The sequence below is a fragment of the Camelus bactrianus genome, chromosome 35 (genome assembly GCF_048773025.1).
Source record: "Camelus bactrianus isolate YW-2024 breed Bactrian camel chromosome 35, ASM4877302v1, whole genome shotgun sequence".
NCBI classification, from domain to species: domain Eukaryota; kingdom Metazoa; phylum Chordata; class Mammalia; order Artiodactyla; family Camelidae; genus Camelus; species Camelus bactrianus.
The window spans coordinates 12716482-12735381 of NC_133573.1; the positions used below are offsets into that span (position 1 = coordinate 12716482).

General features: G+C 43.4%; 1 protein-coding gene and 2 long non-coding RNA genes across 8 annotated transcripts in view; 2 read left to right on the top strand and 1 right to left on the bottom strand.

Moving 5' to 3' along the window:
* Window positions 1-5394, bottom strand: part of ZEB1 (zinc finger E-box binding homeobox 1) — a 169612-nt gene extending 164218 nt beyond the window's left edge. For 4 of the 5 annotated variants that reach the window (XM_074358018.1, XM_074358017.1, XM_074358015.1 and 1 more), the window contains exon 1: window positions 5273-5394. In XM_074358018.1, coding sequence (XP_074214119.1) covers window positions 5273-5330 — 58 coding nt within the window. In that variant the 5' untranslated portion in view covers window positions 5331-5394. Of the gene's footprint in view, window positions 1-3197; window positions 3564-5272 lie in introns of those variants that run through there. The other variant, XM_074358016.1, reaches the window with a different exon arrangement.
* The window catches only part of LOC123617984 (uncharacterized), a 103693-nt gene continuing 89078 nt past the window's right edge, over window positions 4286-18900 (top strand). The window contains exon 1 of the long non-coding RNA XR_012504123.1: window positions 4286-5053. This is a non-coding gene — a long non-coding RNA (uncharacterized LOC123617984). The remainder of the gene's footprint in view (window positions 5054-18900) is intronic.
* LOC123617933 (uncharacterized) overlaps window positions 5435-18900 on the top strand; it is a 66758-nt gene continuing 53292 nt past the window's right edge. Inside the window, exons 1-2 of one of the 2 annotated variants that reach the window (XR_012504124.1) lie at window positions 5435-6389; window positions 7363-7423. This is a non-coding gene — a long non-coding RNA (uncharacterized LOC123617933). The remainder of the gene's footprint in view (window positions 6390-7362; window positions 7424-18900) is intronic. The other variant, XR_012504125.1, reaches the window with a different exon arrangement.

Genomic DNA, 18900 nt, shown 5'->3' on the forward strand with positions numbered 1-18900 from the left:
TTATGGCTCTATTAGAAATGCACATACATCTCCCTATGAATTAGTGACCATTCTGCAAGAATTAAGAAAACTTCTACAACCCTAAATACTATTTCTACAATTTCACCCGTCCTCTAACCCCTCTCCACACTCTCGCACACTAACGCATTATCTTCTTTCAGTGTCTGCATGGCTTTTCTTCTCCTCGACTGCAATTCCATATAGGTAGTTAAGAATAGCTAACAACATAATTCCACATGATACTGTGTTTACATCTAGCTCTAGACCCATGCTTAGAAGTGATTTGTACAGGGGAAAGCAAAAAAGGAGAAAAGCAGCAAAATAAAAACACTAATATGAGAAACAATTATGCTGTTACCTTAAAAATATCATTCCCAACTTCTGATAGAACTTTCTCACCACATGCTTCAAAGCTACTGACGCTGCAAACACAGGGTATGGCATTTCAAAAATACTGGATTATAAGAAAAAAAGGAAAAAGTACTAAACAAATATTGCACGTGCGTTTATATCAGGGGCATCTCAACAAGTGATGGGTGCTTTCAGTTTATATGACAGTTTAAGTTTTGCTCCATGCTACACCCATACATGCATGGCTCTGCGGTGAAGTTCCCCAGTTCATACAAAAGTAAGAGAACCAAACCTATCTACTGCTGGGCTGTAGGAATTAGGAGAACACCAAACTCAAGAAACATGTCGGGAAATGTAAAACTGTATTTACACACACACACACACACACACACACACACACACACACACACACACACACACACATTGAAGAACCATGACACCATAAAATGAGAAATTCATACAGCTTTACCTGATAATTCAGGTAACTTCTACTAAATTCAAGATAAAGAGGACTACTATTGCACTATGGTACTGCTGTTGGTGCATTTATAGAAATACTATTAAAAGTAATTAGGGAAATAAAAACTTTCTAACATTTGTCCTAATGAAAAGCTTCCAAAAGTTTATAGTAGCACTAACATAATTTTATAGACACAGGTAAAGAAGACATAACTAAATACATTAAATCTCATGCAATTATTTATATATATAACACATAGCACCAATTTACGTTAGTTGAAAAATAAGAATTCTTTGAATACAAGCATACAATAATTAATAAACTACAGATACTTTTAACTGCATTTCAAACTTCAAAACAAGCTCACATTCCATAATTTACAATTGGCAAATTTAAAATTTATGTACAACCTGACTCTGAATCTTCATTAGAAGGAGAAGGAAAAGATAAAATCTGAAAATCAGGCATCTGAGTGACTACTGGTGAGCACCTTCTTTAGCCATGGCACATCCGCCAACGCACGCAGAGTTTAAGTCTACACAAGTTATCAGAAATATTTACTCATTAGTTTCAATGTTTCTTAACCATATTCAACCATTTATATTTTTTAATGTCTGCAAAAATATATTTCCAGGCATCTTAATCATGAATAAAAAAGGTTAAAAAGTATAATAAGTGTGGAAAATAAGTATGGCCCAATCATTACACATTATTCTCCAAATCTAACAACATAAAACAAAAGTTCTTTTAAAAAAAAAGCAGTAATACAACTAGTCTAAAGCAAGACTAAACTGACAATAATTTCAATTTAAAAATTTAAAAAGATCAAATTTATAAAACTGTTCAAGCTAAAACCATCCCACTCCTTTCCAGTCCTGGCAGACTAGAAAATGCTTATGCCTAATTTATGCACGGTGCATTTTAAATAACAGTAAGATTCAGAATCATACTGAAGGTTCCTATCAAAGCAGAGGTCCCAATCAACAGGAGACAGACAGATTGACGGTGTACCACACCAATAATCATTTTTGTTAGCATCCTCTACTGGCGGTTTCCAAAGACAGCAAGTAAAAATGCAAATAACAGACAGATATGTACCTGCTATTCCACCCAGAGTGAATTAATATGGTCATTAGGAGCTAAAGTACGTTTCTCAAAAAAATAAATAAGTAACCACACAAAGAGTAGAAATGGAAAATGAGAAGACAGGTTTTTAAAATACAACAAAGCATTACATTATAAATGGTAAAAACTGATTTAAGCCCTTCTATTGCCACTCCTTTACAGATGACTAACATCATTACCATAAAGTTACTACGTAAGGATTGATGCTTTGGCCAAACCTGGATCAACTGGTTTACCCCCATCAAGTTACATGACTTGATGCTCCCATTAATATCCTACTCTGCAGATATATTCCAGAAAGGAAATGAAAATGATTTACTGGAGGCTGAGCAGAAAATCTGCATGCCTTATTTTAAAATGAACAAAAAATTATTTTCATATTAATTCAGCATAAAGTATCTCCAAGACCATCTCCCACCATATATACATCATTTATTCCATCATTAAAAATATTTATGAGTTAAAATCTTTCCAAGCAATTCTCTCCAATAAAAACCGCAACTTAAATACGATTGCGTTGCTAAGAAATATTAACCAGCACTTATCCTGAGGCTTCACAACACAATGCCATATAACTTCATTTTTAATTTGCAAATTATAAGGCTTAATCAAATAGTGTGGCTGTAATCATCAGCAATGGATGAAATGCGTTTGAGAACAAAAAGAAATACAAGGACGGAGCCAAAAGTGATGAAAATGGAAGATACCTGTAGTAGCACAGTGCTATGTCAAACACCTTTTGTTTTCTGAGAGTAATGCACACTGCAGACGAGACATTTTGTGCTAAACAGCCCCAAATCTGCTTTTCCAATATTAAACACAAAGGAAAAACACTGACAGCAAGCGTGGTAAATAAATCCTTCCCTGGAGAACGAAAGCAGCAGACAGGAGGGGGCTGACATACATGCAGGAGAAAACTAAACACCATCTTTTTTCTACCTGCACAAGTTGCCATTTGCTGCAGCGATCCAGCAGCTCTTTTTCCTGTTGATTTCAAGTACCTTTCAGGATGGCTTTTCCCCTCGTAAGTCATCTGTTGATATGCCTTATGAGTGTAATATTCATATCACAGGATCTTTAGGAGAAAAAAAATCCATTCTTTCCTGCTCAGGTAAACATGTTTACAGCAGCTGCACAGACGCTGGGTGGTTCAGACTCACATGTCACACACATGTCGTCAGCAATAAGAAAAGCCCCTTTCTCTGGCGATGAACATTTTAAATAAGGTGAAACGCGAACAGCCCTTTCCAAACCAACTTACCTTTCATAAAGCCACATCAGCAACAGCAGCAACAGCTCAATATAGCACACACACTATTTGACGCTAAAACAGGAAATTAAAATTGCAATAGCCTATGCTCCGCTCCTGACTGTAAGAAGTCATCGCTCCACAATGAGTGCGCCAAATATTAGTTATCAATCATAACTAAGAGACGTCTTCGAAATGCAAATGTGCATCTGGAGAACTAAAACCGTTCACGAGAACAGTGATTTCAATGTCGGCCCAAATAGATTAAAAATATGTTTACGACTGCAAGGAAACATCTTGAAACAGCTTAAAACCTTCGTATCTGCTCCTAGACAGGAAATCCCACACAAAATCTAAAATTGCCAGGAAAGGTTACAAAACCTCGCGTTTCGCATCCCGGAGGGGAGGGAGAGGGGGAGCCTGGGCGTGGGGGTGGGGCGCGCGGGGGGCGGGGGAGCGCCCGAGAGTTTTGCCTTAAACCCGCATTTCCTCATTTTCTGGCGGCTACGGCGATCCCACCGCAGGCGCATTTATTTCCCGACTCTCAAAAACTCGTTTTAAAAATAACGCAGGCACCCGAACGAGCCCCTCGGCCCGCAACGCCCGTGCAATTCCTTATATAGACGCGGCCGCGGCCGGCGGCAGGCCCGCTGCCGCCCATTATTCCACAAACAGGTACCGCGCGGCGGGGCGGGGGCGCGCGGCTCTCGCCCCTCTCGCCACAGCAACTGTCCAGACAATACCCACCAGCGGACATTTCGCCGCGCGCGAGCGGCCACAGCATCGCCCCGAGACAAGCACCAATGCAATCAACTTACAGCGTCCCTCCCTACTGGAAAAGGCGACTGTGCCACGGCCGCCACATGTCCGGGCTCTCCTATTATTGTGATGATTATTTCACTCCCAGCCAGGCAGAGGGGTGTGCGTCCCCGGCTCTCCAGCACTGATCAATAAACACTGCGGCTGCAGCCGGGGCAGCGGCGCCCAGCGTCCGTCGGTCCGTCCGCCCCCTCCCCCACCCTCCTTCCACCCGAGACCCGGAGCGCCGTCCAAGCCCCATTATCCGGCTCTGCGCTCAGCGCGCCCGGCCCAGGTAACAACTTCACCCGAGCCGACCGGGAGCGAGGGAGGCGCACGCACAGCACCCCGTCCCGGCTCCGAGAGTCCTCCAACCGGGCGGGGACCTGTCTGTGGTGCTTCCCCGTCCCTGAGGCCAGGTAACAACTCCGCCAACCCACTGCACCCCGCGCCTCCCGCGGCGGCAGGTCGGCGCCCGCCCCGCCCGCGCCCCGCCGGCTCCCCGCGGGACGCCGACCCCGCTCGGGGCGCGGGGAGAGGGGCGCTTAGGGACCCGCGCCTCCTCGCCGCCGAAGCCCGTCCCGCGTCGAGCGCGCCTCCCCAGCCCGTCCCAACTTTACAGCCGCCGGCCCAGCCCGGTCCGCCTGCCGCGCGCTCCGCGCCGCCCGCGCACACGCGCGCACGGACGACACGCAGCCCGCGGCGGCCGCCGCCGCCCGCCGCGCGCCCGCAGCCCGGCCCGCCCGGCCGGCCGCGGGGCCCGAGCGACGGCCGCGGCGCGCGGAAGCCACTCTGCACGGGCAGCGCCGGGCACAAGTTAGTTCCTCGGCCCCCGCGGCCTGGCGCCGAGGGGACAAAACGCCCAGGGCGCCGAGGAGGAGGGGAGGGGGCGCCGAGGGGCGCAAGAGTGGGGAAAAGTGCGAAAAGAAGCAACAGCCGCTCCCCCCGCGCCCCGAAAAGTGGCCGCCGCGTCCCGGCCGCCCGCCCTGCGCCCGGGATGCGGCGGCGGCGGCGGCTAACGGTCCAGCGAGGCGGCAGGGGCGGCAGGAGCCGCCAGGCGGAGAGCCCAGGTAAGAGACATAACGGTTCAGGGAGAGCGAGCGGCCGCGGCGCGGCTCCGCCGGCGGCGGCCGCGGAGGGGGGCAGAGCACTACTTTCTACTTTCCCACTCCACTTGGCCCGTCCCCGCCCGGCCGCCCCCGGCCCGGCTCGCCCCCCTCGCCCCGGGGGCGCCCCGGCTGCCCGGATCCCCCTGACTCCGCCGCTCCCCGGTCCGCTCCACCACTCACCGTTATTGCGCCGCGGGTTCGCCTGCTTTCTGCGCTTACACCTGGGGCCATCCGCCATGATCCTCTCGCTTGTGTCTAAATGCTCGAGTCACCTCCTCCCCCTCCCTCCCCCTTCCCCCCCCACCCCTCCGCCTCCACCCCTCCCCCCGCCCCACCGCACCTGGTTTACGACACTCGCGGCTTTACGACATCACCTTCCTTACACCTAGAGCCGCTCGCGCTCGCTCTACGGCCGGAACCTTGTTGCTAGGGAGAGGACGGTTTGCGGCAGTTGGACGAGCAGCTGAGTTTGAATTGAGGGACGAGGGAAAAGTTTTCCCCAGGTGTCGGGGGCAGGGGGGCGGGGGGGGGGGCGCTGGGGAACGGTGCGGACGGGGTCCGAAGGGCGCCAGGCCGCCGGAGTGAGAAAGGTAAAGTGGGAGGCTCTGACGTGGCCACACCCGCCGCGGCCACCAGGGGCACGTCCGGGTCTGGCTCACTCGCCCCAGGATCCCGTGCCCTCGGCTCTGCCCGCGGAGTGGCCGGGCGACCTGTCCCCCCCGTCTTCCTCAAGCGCCCCCAGCACCGCCCGAGGACGGCCCGGGGCCAGGGGAGGCAGGCTCGGGGGTGGCGAGGGGCTGGCGTGGGACCCGCGGCGTCCCGGGAGGGGCTAGCGGACCCCCGCATTTCTGACCCCCCTCCCTTCATCGGACGCCCAGTTCCCCCCGAGCGAACCGGGTGGGAAGTGACTTCAGTCAGATAGACGTTCAGCTGGGCTGAAAGAGGGGCGAGAAGTTCCGCTTGCAGCCACCTCGGCGGCGAAGCGGAATGAGTAATACCCACGCTGGCCTGTCTCACTTCCTCCTCCGCGCCGGGCGCTCACCTGCCGTCACCTCGGCCTCCCTCGCCGGCCGCCCCCCCGAGAGGAGAGACCGCGAGATCCGGGCGCAGGAGGCAGGGTGGGGGGTCCCAGCGGGCCGCGCTGCGCTGCGGAGGGGGCAGCCACCGTGTCCAGCACCACATAGGACCAGGACCAGACACGAGGGCGGGCAGATGCTGTCTTGGAGACTGATAATTGCGATCTTACCTTGAGTCCCTGACTTTGTGGACCTTTGGGGATTCCTGAAAGACCACGTAGGTACTTGACAAGAAAGTCCAATCCTTAGTATTCAGTAGGACTTAGCCTTCCCCTCCTCCCCGCCTTCAAATGAGGAAATGTCTTTGGGACCAACTTTATGGAATAAATGGGTTCATTTATACAGTTATAAATGAACAATTAAGAGTTGATAGAGAAATGAAGATAACGGAAGCGTGACATACAAAGTATTAGATATAAGCTAATACAAAAAAAAAAAAAAGAAATAAGCTAGTAAGTCACCCTGCTCGGCGCTGTCACATAATAGGTGCTGAGTAACTTTATGCCTGTGTTCTTGGTCATACCTATGGCGGGATTTTTATTATGTTAATCTTTTAAACACTCTCCAGACTTGGAGAAGATTCATTAATAATCTCTTCAAACCTTTCAGCTGAAATACATTTACAGCTGAAGTCGGGTAATTTAAAATTAGAAAGTTTAATCCTGAATATAGATGAAAATTTTCTCTCCCACGTTTGCTCCGGCATTTGGAGAAGTGAATGCATTATTTATTGGTGCATGAAATGTGACTGTAAATATCCTTTGCCATATATCATGTCTGTGTGCCTACTCTAGTCCTCAACGCCAAAACGAGAATCCTTATTCTTAATGATTAAGTACAGGCAGGCCTGGCTTTGCTCAGTACCATGCTAATTGAACCTGTGCTTGTAAGAACCACAACCACGTCCCATGCTTTGCTTGGTTCAAGTGGTAATTTTCCCTTTCCTCTTAAGAGCTATCTAATGTTCTTCAATTTCTTCCTGAATCAGCTTGAAGACTTTCTCCTTTGCCATCATCTCCTCACCCCACCCCAGCTTGACACACACAGCTTTTTCACAGCTACCCTAATTTCCAATGAGAAAGGGAGAAAAAATGCTTTCTAACCCTAGCACACATTTCAGTTACTCTTAAACTTAGGAAGTCTCACACGTGCCAACTTTCTTTCTGAGGTGCCTGCCCTGTATCTCCCCACCAGGCTTTCTTCAGTGTTCATCCTCACCTGGAAATCAAAGAGACAAAGTGAAGAGACAAACCAGGTAGAAGCTGCCTTCTCCTTACTCTAACGGTTACCAGTTTAGTTTGTTAGGAGCACGCTGTTCAGCTTCTTGTGGACAGAGACTAATTTTTTGCTTTTCATTTCTGTGCCCTCAGCACCTAGCTGAGGGAGTACCTAGTCACACAGTAGGTCCTCAGAAAATAAATGTTCCTTTTAAAAGTTAGTATTGTCGACCTTTCCTGAGTCTGCTCTTGGCTATAAAGTAATGGTTGTTTATCTGCCTGTATCACATTAGTCCTTAGGGGCAGGTGAAATCATGGATGTGAATGCCATTGACTGTCATTTATCTCCTGCCTTCTTTTGAGACTACTTGCTTTTGATTTTTAGATTCTCCCTAATCACTTTCTCCAAATGATAAACTCTGCTCATTTCTATTTTTTACATATGCACAGGAAATACCGATATTCCAAATCTTCTAATACAAAATTGAAATTTTGTAGAATCTTGTAGTAATTATATATATAATAAATTTGATATATGATTAACACATTATTTGCTATAATGGTCCTGAAATTATTGAAATCTAGATTGGAAAGAAAGCAGATGAGAGTAAATCTCAGAATAGATTGCTGTTTTAAGCCTGATGCATATGTGATGGTTGCTTCTGATCTCTTAAGTATAGCCAAAGAGTTGGGAAAGTCTTTTGAATAAATTTAGAGAAAGAACAAATTTATTAAGATTTAAATTGATTTAGTCAATTATACCTTAATAAAAAAAATTTAGGTTTATTTAAATCAAACATGGTGGGGATACTAATTAGAGGTTAGCATGTCTCCTGTATTGTTGGTTTTTAGTAACTGTAGTGTCATTATGCAATATGTATTCAATGTATACTCATAATTTTAATGTCACTCAAATGTTAACATTGCTTCTAGAGAGCACTGGCATTGCATATGCTGAAGGAGAGGTATTCTGCTAAAAATGAGTTACTGTAATCTTTTCTAAATTTACAGGGAAAATGTAAATGGATAGAATATTTTCAATATTGAGTTTTTTCCTATAAATTTTTCATAAACCCTTTGCACCTGCTATTGGCTTGCCGTATAAGATTCATGTATAAGTTAGGGTAAACATAAAATTATTTCAAGTTTAAAGTGTACTTATTTTCCAATATTCCACATGGAACGCGTGATTCCCACATACCTCACTTCCTGAACACATTTCGTTTGAGAGGTGTAACATGATTCTCTAACCTTTGTCAAAATAGGAAATAGGTTATTTTCATGGAAAAAAGAATAGATTTAGTACATGAAATAAGTTGATTGCATTAACTTGTGATGGCTTTAGCCTTGATGGAAAAAGAATGAATTTGAGTCATGTCCATCAAAGTCCCCTAGAGTTGCTTCTCAGTCCTTGGCCCAGCAGTGACTCTGGGCGTGTGGTTCACAGTAAGACAAGGGGGCAGTGGTCCCTCACTGCCCCGGTTCCACCACAGTCTGTGGCACCAGGTCAGTAGGGAAATATGGCCACCAGGTGATGCAGAACCATCAGTTGTCTTGAGGGCCTGCACCAACCTTTCCAGTAAGGCGTCCCAGCGGGTAGTAATAGGGACAGATGTTTTCCCCAGACCTCCATGTGATTTCATTATATGTTGCACCCCAAAACAGTTTTCCCCTCTCTGGGGAATAAGGCTCCTATTTTTAATATAAGTCTATGAAATGTTAATCCATGGAGCTTCTTATTTGGGGGACAATTTTGTAGGAACTTCTCTGACATAGAGAGATGTTAAGTATAAATAAATGGAGAGAGAAATGTATGAATGCTGTTAATGAACATCCAAAAAGTAAAGCTAATCTTTTCTGCAAAATCACAATAATTAAAATGATTGCTGTAAGCCAGAAAGAGAAAGAAAAATACCATTCACTATCATTCATTTGTGGAATCTATAAAAAAAAAAAAGACAAATGAACTTATCTACAAAACAGACTCACAGACATATAACAGTAACTTACGGTTACCAGGGGCAAAGGGGTTGAGAAGGGGTAAATTGGAAGTTTGAGATTTGCAGATACTAACTACTATATAAAAAATAGATGAACAAGTTTCTTCTGTACAGCACAGGGAACTATATTCAATATCTTGTGGTAACCTATAATGAAAAAGACTATGAAAAGGAATATGTGTATGTATATGTGTGACTGAAACATTACACTGTACACCGGTAATTGACACAACATTGTAAATTGACTATACTTCAATTTAAAAAAGGGGAAAAAAGCCAATTGCTTTCAAAGGCTACCTCTACAGAAGATAGATCACAGTTTCTGTTACTGATATCACTTAAGAACGCTGAGTAGCATTTTTTCTTATACTCGACCACTGTAGGTAGGTAATTTGTTCCAGAGAGAGGGAGCAGAGACATGCATACTTGGGATTTGGGTGAATTTTAAGAATTAAATTCTTAAAGTGATATGAGGGGCCTGATATCAGGTTTCTCTTGCTGTTTTTCCCTTTTGTCTCCTTGTATTTCTTTTCTCTGGCATCTTGGCTAATGTTCAGCAGCTGACTGGTTCTGCTACAGAGAATTGTGGTTTCTTCGTCCTACTGTCCTGGCCTGTGTTCCACGGACCTTCAGTTATAATCACTGCCACTGTTGGATTGTTTGCATCGTACATATTAAAAATATTTGCAGTCATGAGTTTTAAGTGACCCACCACTGTGTTTAACTCACGTAGAAAAGTTGGTGATGAGAAACTGTGTTCAAACGTATCCACGGCTCTGAGGTCCCTGGTCAGGCCTTTCTGGTTCCTTCATCTTATGCCTCAATTTCTTTGCTCACTCTCTTTGTCCTGCTTACAGAACAGAGCATGCACTGTGCCCTTCTCTACTGTTTTGTGCTTTAATCATCCTCTTCCTCTGTGTTTCTCTGTCCCAGGTCAAACAGATCTGTTTAGATTAAATCCCTTTCTCTTTTTGTACAAGGTTCTTTGAATCATCCCAGCCCTGTGAAATACTTGGCTTTTTCACATTATGCCAGTTATTCTCAGTCCCTCAAAGTCCATTCTCTGCCTTCCTGTGCTCTGGAAGGTGGTTTCCGTGGACCACATCACCCAAGCTCCTTTGCCCTTTGGTTTCTATTTGGTTTCAGCCAGTTTGGAGGCATTGGCAGATCATCAGAGGAAGGAAAGAGACAGAGGTCAGGATATTAATTTCACCTTCCCCCACACTCCCTCCTGCTTGTCTGTGGCTTTTGGCAGAAGCTTCATTCCTCTACCTAAGGCCATGGCTCGGGTCAGACAGTCCTGTCCCACGGCCGCAGGTCTTGGCAAGTTCCCGAAACTGCTTCTTCCTTTTGTCCCTTCAGGCATGGAGATGATCATGGGTTCCTCCCATTGTGAGCCCTTGAGGATGTTACCCCTTGTCAGTTCCCCTGAAGCCTACCTGCGTCACTCTAAATCCTCTCTTCATCAAACTCCCTCTGATTTACCCTTTGAGTGTGCTGTTTCCTGTCAGGTCCCTGAGTGATATATGTAGAGAAATAAAATGTATTTTTTAACCTTATTTCGTATCAAGAATTTTGTTTGCATTGATTACTATACTAAAGTTTGTATGTGATGTAAATGTCTTGTCATCACTGACAGGCTTGTTCTAATGTGTGTACGTGGCAAAATCTGGCAAATACTTAGAAATGTGCCAGTGTCTCTGACATCGTAATTATTCAGTTACTGTTTGCATAATGAAAGCTCCTGTCCTAATTGATGTAAGAGTAGGAGAGACTACTTTTATACACTTAAAACAATGGGAGTGGGGCGGGGAGATCACAGTATGACGGCACTTAGGTGGAGATGGCTGGTTGTTCCCAGTTTGTTTCTTCCCACTTTGTTAACGGATGTCTCCACTCATCACACGGCCACTTGAATGGCCCTCGCACGTACCTGTTTGCCACTGTGCTGCCCAGGTCTGGCGTGTGAGATGCAGCTGTAGTGATGTGCTGGCTGATGGCGTCCCTTGAGAGGAAGCCGTTCACCATTCCTCTTCTTCCTGCTGGTTGGACTCAGACCTGCTGGCCAGAGCTCCTTAAGGTTAAGGAAGGCAGAGCAGCAAGGTAGAAAGAGCCCGAGTCCTGTGGAAACCGTAACCAGCCCTCGACTTCCCACCTCCAGAGCTCTCTTACACGGAAGTAAACTTGTACCTTCTTTAAAGGTACCTTCTTTTAAACTGCCGTTATCTTAGGGTTTCGGTCATATGCAGCCAAAGTTAATCCTGTTTGACGTAGGTATGCGTTTTAGTTTCCTATTGCTGCTGTACAAAATTACCACAAACTTGGTGGCTTACAATAACAGAAGTATATTATCTTACAGTTCTGGAAGTCCGAAGTCCAAAAATGGGTCTCCCTGGGCTAAAATCAAGGTTCGGCAGGAAGGGGTTTCTGCAGAAGGCTGTAGGGGAGAATCCATTTCCCAGCCTTTCCCAGCTCCTGAGGCCACCCACACTCCCTGACTCACGGGCCTCTTCCTCCGTCTTCAAAGGCAGCAGCATCGGGCAGAGTCCGTCTCAAGCTGCCAGCTCACCAGTTCTATTTCTGCCTCCCTCTTCCACTTCTGGGGGCCTTTGTGATTAAATTAGGGCCACCTGGATCATTCGAGGCATCTTTCCATTTCAAGATCAGCTGCTCAGTAAGCTTAATTCCATCTGCAGCCTTAATTCCCCTTTGCCCTCTAACCAAGAGTGTTCACACAGTCTGCCCAGGGGCGTTGGGGCGTAGGCACCTTTGGGGACCACAATTCTGCGTACCAAAGTGCACGCTTTAAGTTTCACAATTGAGATATAGGTTTTATTGATTAATTTGTTCATTTTTAATTGATAAGCAACTTTAAAGCAGTATGCTAAGTGGTCATTACTTTTTATGTAACTTTTAACATTCTGCCACATAGAAGTTTTAATAATAATTCATTGGTTCATTTATTCAACTAATATTCTTGAGCCCATTCTAATGAGACAGGCACTGCATGGGGTTGTAAAAGCCTAATACGGTCCTTGACCTCAGGAAGCTCACAGGTTTGTGGAAGAAACAAACCGACAAAGACGCCGTTACACAAATGTCCAGGGCATACAGTATATACATAGGAGAGACGTCTGAAGTAACTTGGAGCCAAGGGAGCCTTTCCTGAAGAAGTGATGGAATTTGTCAGAAGGAGAATGAGGGCAGAGTGTTAAAAGCAGAAGTCACACCATAGGCGGAATCTCCTGATGGAAGATTTGGGGCAGGGGTGAAGGGTGGGGAGGTGGCAAATCCAATAGAACGAACGCATCAAATAAAAGAAATACATGTTCCAGGTGAGGCTGCAGAGGTGAGCAAGCAGGAGGCAGATCCTTAGATGAGGATGCTAAGGGTTTGGGACCTTACACTAAGCAACTGTAAGCTGTGAAAGTTTTTAAAGAATCAAGAGTGTCCACGTTGTATAAGATGTTAGTGTTCCAGGCGCAGGGTGGTGAGCAGAACAGCAAGTGCCAAGAGGACATTAAAAAGCTTTTTTCCTCTCGAATAATCGTTTATGAAGGAATAACTCAGCAAGTAAAAGCAATACAGATGTGAGACAGGACAATCCAGGTGAAGCACAGGTGAAAAATAACATTTCCAGTTGGTATTAACAAGTAGTGCGATGCTCTTGTTAAAACATAAGCAGCATAAAATATGATTAATATTTCCAGTGTCTACAATATTAATAAAACCATCTCAGGTTATACACTCTGGTAATGGCAGGCCCCTAGAATTATATACTAAATGAATGAATATTTTAAAAAGGATCTGCAGTATATCCTTTAACACGGTGATCACCACATCACCCAAATCTGGGTGACAGTTGCATTTTCTCAGGTCACCGGATCCACAGTGGGTGATCAGCGTGTTAACATGTGCTATTTTTTCCACTGTTGTGTTTACTACAACCTAATGCACGAAAGCTACCATTCTCCCCAGTCAGATTCTGCTGTCTTCCAGTTTACCTTAACGTATTTCCAGGAAGGCAAGTTAGTTTTCTTTCCCCGGATTCACATAATCTCAGCGATTCTCCAGTTGCATCAGAATTCTTGGGAATTGCACAACTGGCCCTCCAGAGCTAGTAATTCCCTGCCATCCTTCCGAGCACTTTGTACCTACTACCATGGTAGCGTGTACCACCCTTACTATAGGTTTTGCATCTGTCCCTCGCCTAGTCTGAGTTTTCATTGTTGTATTTCTGATGCCAAAAGCAATGTCTATCTAATGGGAAGTACATCCAATTAATTATGGAAAAGAGCAAAAGTTCCTGCCATTTGTGAATCATCCTGGTACAGGGGTTTTGTGGTGAGCAAATGAGATTGTGTGTGAAGTGTTTTCCATGGTGCCCAGCACAAGTTAAGCAGTAGATGATGGGTAATACACCAAAAGCAGATTCTTAGGCAAAGATTGGAATCAGATATTAAGAGCATAACCCACTAGAATTCCTACACTGTGCCTTTCTGTTCAGGCTGAAAGATCATTTTTATCCTGGGAAATGTCACTTCGAGCATAGGTGGAATGATTCTAACTAAAAGGCAAAAAGAAGAGGTGATATTAGCATGTTTGACGTTCATTGGAATACTTGTCATACTGTTCACAAATGCTGTTGGCTCACGTTAGCTGTATCATCTAAGGAACTGTCTGTCCAAGAAGTGGACTTACTTCCCTAGGATAAGTGACACTATTGGAAATGCAGTTAGATGACGTGTGGCACTTTTTTAAAACACAAGTTAAAGATTATGAAAGAATTATAAAAACCGTCTTCGTTCTGTTTCTTGGTTTGTGTGTAGCAGACACCAATTCAAGACAGTCCAAGGGAAAAAGATAGGAGTTTATAATAAGGATATAAGTCTGTGAGGTTTCTTTATTTTTTTGTTTTTTTCATAGAATCCGAGATAAGGGAGCAGCACATTTAGATCTGCAGGCAGTGCCTCTGTTTCCTACCACAGCATCTGTCTGTGAGTCTGTTTCATTTTCTTTTGGGACCTCCTGCTGTGCACGTGGGTGGTGTGGCCCCAGAGTGGTGCGGGAGGCACTGTAACTTTACACAGGGCTTAGTGTTAGCACAGGCATCCCTGCCCCCACCCCAGTACCAGCGCTGTTCAGTCTGTTTTCACGTGCACAGTTTACAGTTAGAATAATGCCTGGTTTTCACCGCATATGTATATAAAACTGCATATCATTTAGTATTATGCTGTTTTCACTTAACATACCAAATACATTTTGCTCCATAAGCACATAACCTTTGAACTCGACTTTGTTTTTCACTTGACTGTAACATTCCTCAAATTGATACACCAATTCACTAAACCAGTTGTATATTACTGAACACCGAAGTTATTTCCAGTTTTGTTTTGTTTGTTTTGTGAAGAATGAACACTGTTGTGGTTTAGTTTCTGTTTGGTTGGCTTTTGATCATTTCCTAGGGAAATATCCTCAGAACTGGAATTATTCAGTCAATAGAATTATTTAGTCAATGAACGTGGTTGTAATGTTTTAAACGTATGGTCAGCATGCTTTTGAAAAGGATTATACCAATGTGTGGTACCACCAGAAGCATAGGAGTTTGTCTCATCATGGCTAAAAGTTTTTGAAAATTGGTAGCTTATTCACAGTGATTGGAAACATGTATCGCTCTACATTTTAGAATATGTACATAGGAAAACACTCAAATTTGCTAATAAAGAACATATATAAATATGTAGTAAATTCTGTACTGGATTAAACCAATAATCTTCCAGCTCTACATCTCAAGACCTATTCAAGCTCTTTCATGCCTAGTATTTAAAAACGTGTGTGTGTTTATTCATTGATTTATTTAAAATTCCCTTATTAGTGAAAGAACAGTTTGTATTTCATTTAGAGTCTAATTAAGCCTTGCAGTGGATTTTTAAATAAATGTCTGATAAAATAACAGTATTTAGAATCTTTGTGAGCTTCAAATTCTCACTTGCTCTTATGAAATAATCAGTTAATTCCAAGGATCCCTTTTTTATGCTAGCAAAGGTTAGCAATTTTGGAATTCTTGAGTAAGTATACTTGGCTATCAAATAAATAAATTGCAGAGTAAAATCCAAAGAAATTCCTAGGAACACTGTGCAATCATTTAAAAAGAATGAAGCAGCCAGTCTGAAAAACTCTCAAGGATAAAAAGTAAAATCAAAGATAAAATGGCAGGGTAAAGGATAGCGTGTACAATTAGCTGAAATTTATTTTATACACACACACAGTTACACACAGTCATCCACGTGCACAAGGGTAGATTGCTAACGTGTGTCCTTCCACAGATAATCAATGTTTGCCTCCAGAAGGGGTTCCTGGGGGCTAAAGTACAGGGGGGAGAGAGAGAGAGAGAGACTTTTCACTGGATATCTTCACACCTTTTGAATTTTGTATCATGAACACATTCATCTATTTAAAAACATGAATGATAGTATGAATTTTTAATAATGGATCCGAAGCTCTGGGTAATCCTCCTGAAAACTGTTTTGAGCGTAAGGTTATTCACTAAGGGGAGGTGCTTGTAAACTCAAAAGATGATGAAGGCTGTACACTGACTATACTTCAATAAAAGTATACATATTAAAAAAAGGTAATGAAAGCTGTAAGACAGGTACGGTGAGCCTTAGCCCCACTGTAGCAGAATTACAGGTCCCTGTTGTACTTTTGATTCACATCCAAAGCGTACAGCTCTGGCCATTTTCCCATTTTGCTGATTTTCTATAGAAAATTCTTGATCTCAGGTGGTTTTTCTTGCTCTCCTCTATCTTCCCCGGGCAAAGGGATTTTAGGGAATGGAAGAGCAGTTTTAATATTAGCAAAAGATGGATTAATGAGTGAATGAATAAATGAATGAGATCTGAGAGTCCTCATTCCACTCTTTACTGGGGGCATACCCTTGGGCAAATCGCCTGACTTATCTGAGCCTGAGTTCCTTCTCTGTAGAATTAAACTGAATTTCACTACATAAATGAAAATTCTTTTTATATTTAAAGGGTCTTGGTGGATATCCCATGAGATCATGTGTGGGGATGTTATTTTGAAAACTGTTAAGACATCAAGTTTTGAAGTTTTACTGTATAAGTCGGCTGTATAATATAAAAATTCTCCTTAAAGTCAAATGTTAATGAATTTTGAATAATCAGCGCCTTTGTGTTTTATGAGAACTTCTGTAATATTAACTCTCTTCAGTGACATAAATTGAGTTGATTATTTTTCATTTTTTCCCTTTCTCTTGCTTACCCTCTAATGGAGGTGCTTTTAAACAGTGAAAATATCAAAAACAAATAGACACAAAAGGCAGAGTGAAAAGAGGTCTGAACTAAAATGGCATATCAAATATTTGACTATTATGTTAAGTCCACCCTGATAAACTTTTGAAAAATATTTGCTTTTTGTTTCTGAAGGTTTTTGCGAAGGACTGGCTTCAGTTTTATGACCAGTGTAGTCTCTGAATTTATCTGCCAGAATTTTGGCCAGGATGTTCTATTAACTGTCAAACGCAATTGAATTTAGTCACACTTTCCCTTCTGGGTTAGTTTATAAATTTGTTCCTACAGATCATTTAAAATGCCCTCAAAAAACCAAATTATTATTTACCCCAGCTTTGATACTGTTTTACATTTTTGCTGTGTAAGTTTAGATAACTCTGTTGTTTTACTTTCAGTAGCAATATTTTAGTTACAGGTAAAGTCATTCCTAGTTAAAATAGTACATCATGAGGCACACACATTTGGAATCAACATTATTCAACACGTTTTGCTGTTAGTATAGCTAGCAATTTACATTATTTTAATGTTGCTAAGTAGTTGTGGAATTTAGTCACTTACGTACACTGAATTAATTACTATCATTAATATCTTTTCTCTTTAGTAACAACTGATTTCCTAATTTCACCCATTTGATATTGTGTTTTTGATTGGTAAAGTCACTGACAAATACATGTTACAGTTTCTTTACTAAACTATAATGATAGGAAAGATGTTTTGGCAGATATTTTCATTAGCTGACTGGTGACATTTTTAGTAAATGCCAAAAAGTAATATATGAATATAAAACATCGAATGTTCAGCATAAACTTTATAAATAGCAGGAATGGTTAGTAGAAGAAATTACTCAGATATTATCTGCAAACAGAAAGAGATTAAAAACATTGATGACATAAGAAAAATATAATTAGTCTCTTGAGATGATTGAATAAATTGATTAGTTCTTCCCAGTTTTATTGTATTTTCTGTGTCTGTAGAAGTCATAGTAAATCAAGAAAATGTATGGCCTGAATTCTTCTTTTCCTTATTACCTAATTATGCTTCTGTCCTCCCTTGCACTCACTTTCTCCAGACTTTAAGTATGTTGTGAACGTAAATCAGAACACTGCAGTCCAGGTCGGGAGGTTGCTTGGTTGCACACCCTGTTCCGTGTGCTCCCCTTCCATTGCTAGTCGAACTGACCAAAGGGTTATCAACTGGGCAGAAGTGCTTGATGCAAAGAATTTGACAACCCATCAGCTAGAAAACATCCCCTGAATAGTTCAGAATTGATTGAAGCTTTCCCCCCATAGATACAATTGTTGTGTAGTTCCATTCCTTTTTGCGTTTCTCCTTCGCACAGCCTTGGAAAACACAGATCAGCGATACAGCAGCAAAAGACATCATGGTACCAAATAGGGAACGGGGACTGGGAAAGATGCTTTGGACCTCTTAATTTCCAGGCCACTTGATAGCAGACACAGTTCATTACACAGGAAAATTGCTTGGTCCTGGGGAAAGAGGGTGCTGGAGGTGAGGGCAGATGAGCTCGTCCGCAGCCCACCCCACCTAGCCATTCAGTCATTTAGTTCTAACTGGAGAGTGACTGCCGTCATGTCCCAGATGAAGAATGAAAGCTTCTTTCCACAATAAAATGGCGAATCATGCCTCCCCTGTGAATAGAAAAAAGAAGTAAAAGGAAGGAGGGAAATACCTTGCGTGTGTTGATGGACACTTAGCGATTCAATAGAGAGTGTGCAGGGTGCAGAGCCTCGTAACCTCCTATCACTGTAGTCTTGTTGGAGCTTCATCACAGCACTAATAGATCCGTGTAGGCACAGATTCAGAGAGACTCCCGTCACATGGTTCCTAATAGTCTAGACTGGGACTCAAACCGAGGTCCTAACTATAAATCCCACGTTTAAATTCTGTTGTCCTTGATATCCAGGGCTTTGCCAGGATAAGATTCTAAAGCATACAGGAAGCGTTAGCATTCAGAAAAATGGTTATGAGCAGAAATAGTGACTGTTTTGTTGTATGTTCAGTATTTCTGTAAAGGTTCTCATAGTGTACACAATTTCAAATGACTTGTAGTTCTCTCTAAACACCTTCTTCCCTAGTTCTGAGAACATGAAACATTCTCTCCTTCTCCCATTCTTCAGGAGATGCTTTCTCCCCATCCCTCCCAAGCCACCCTGCATTCTTCATTGAGTTCCCTGGTCTCTGACC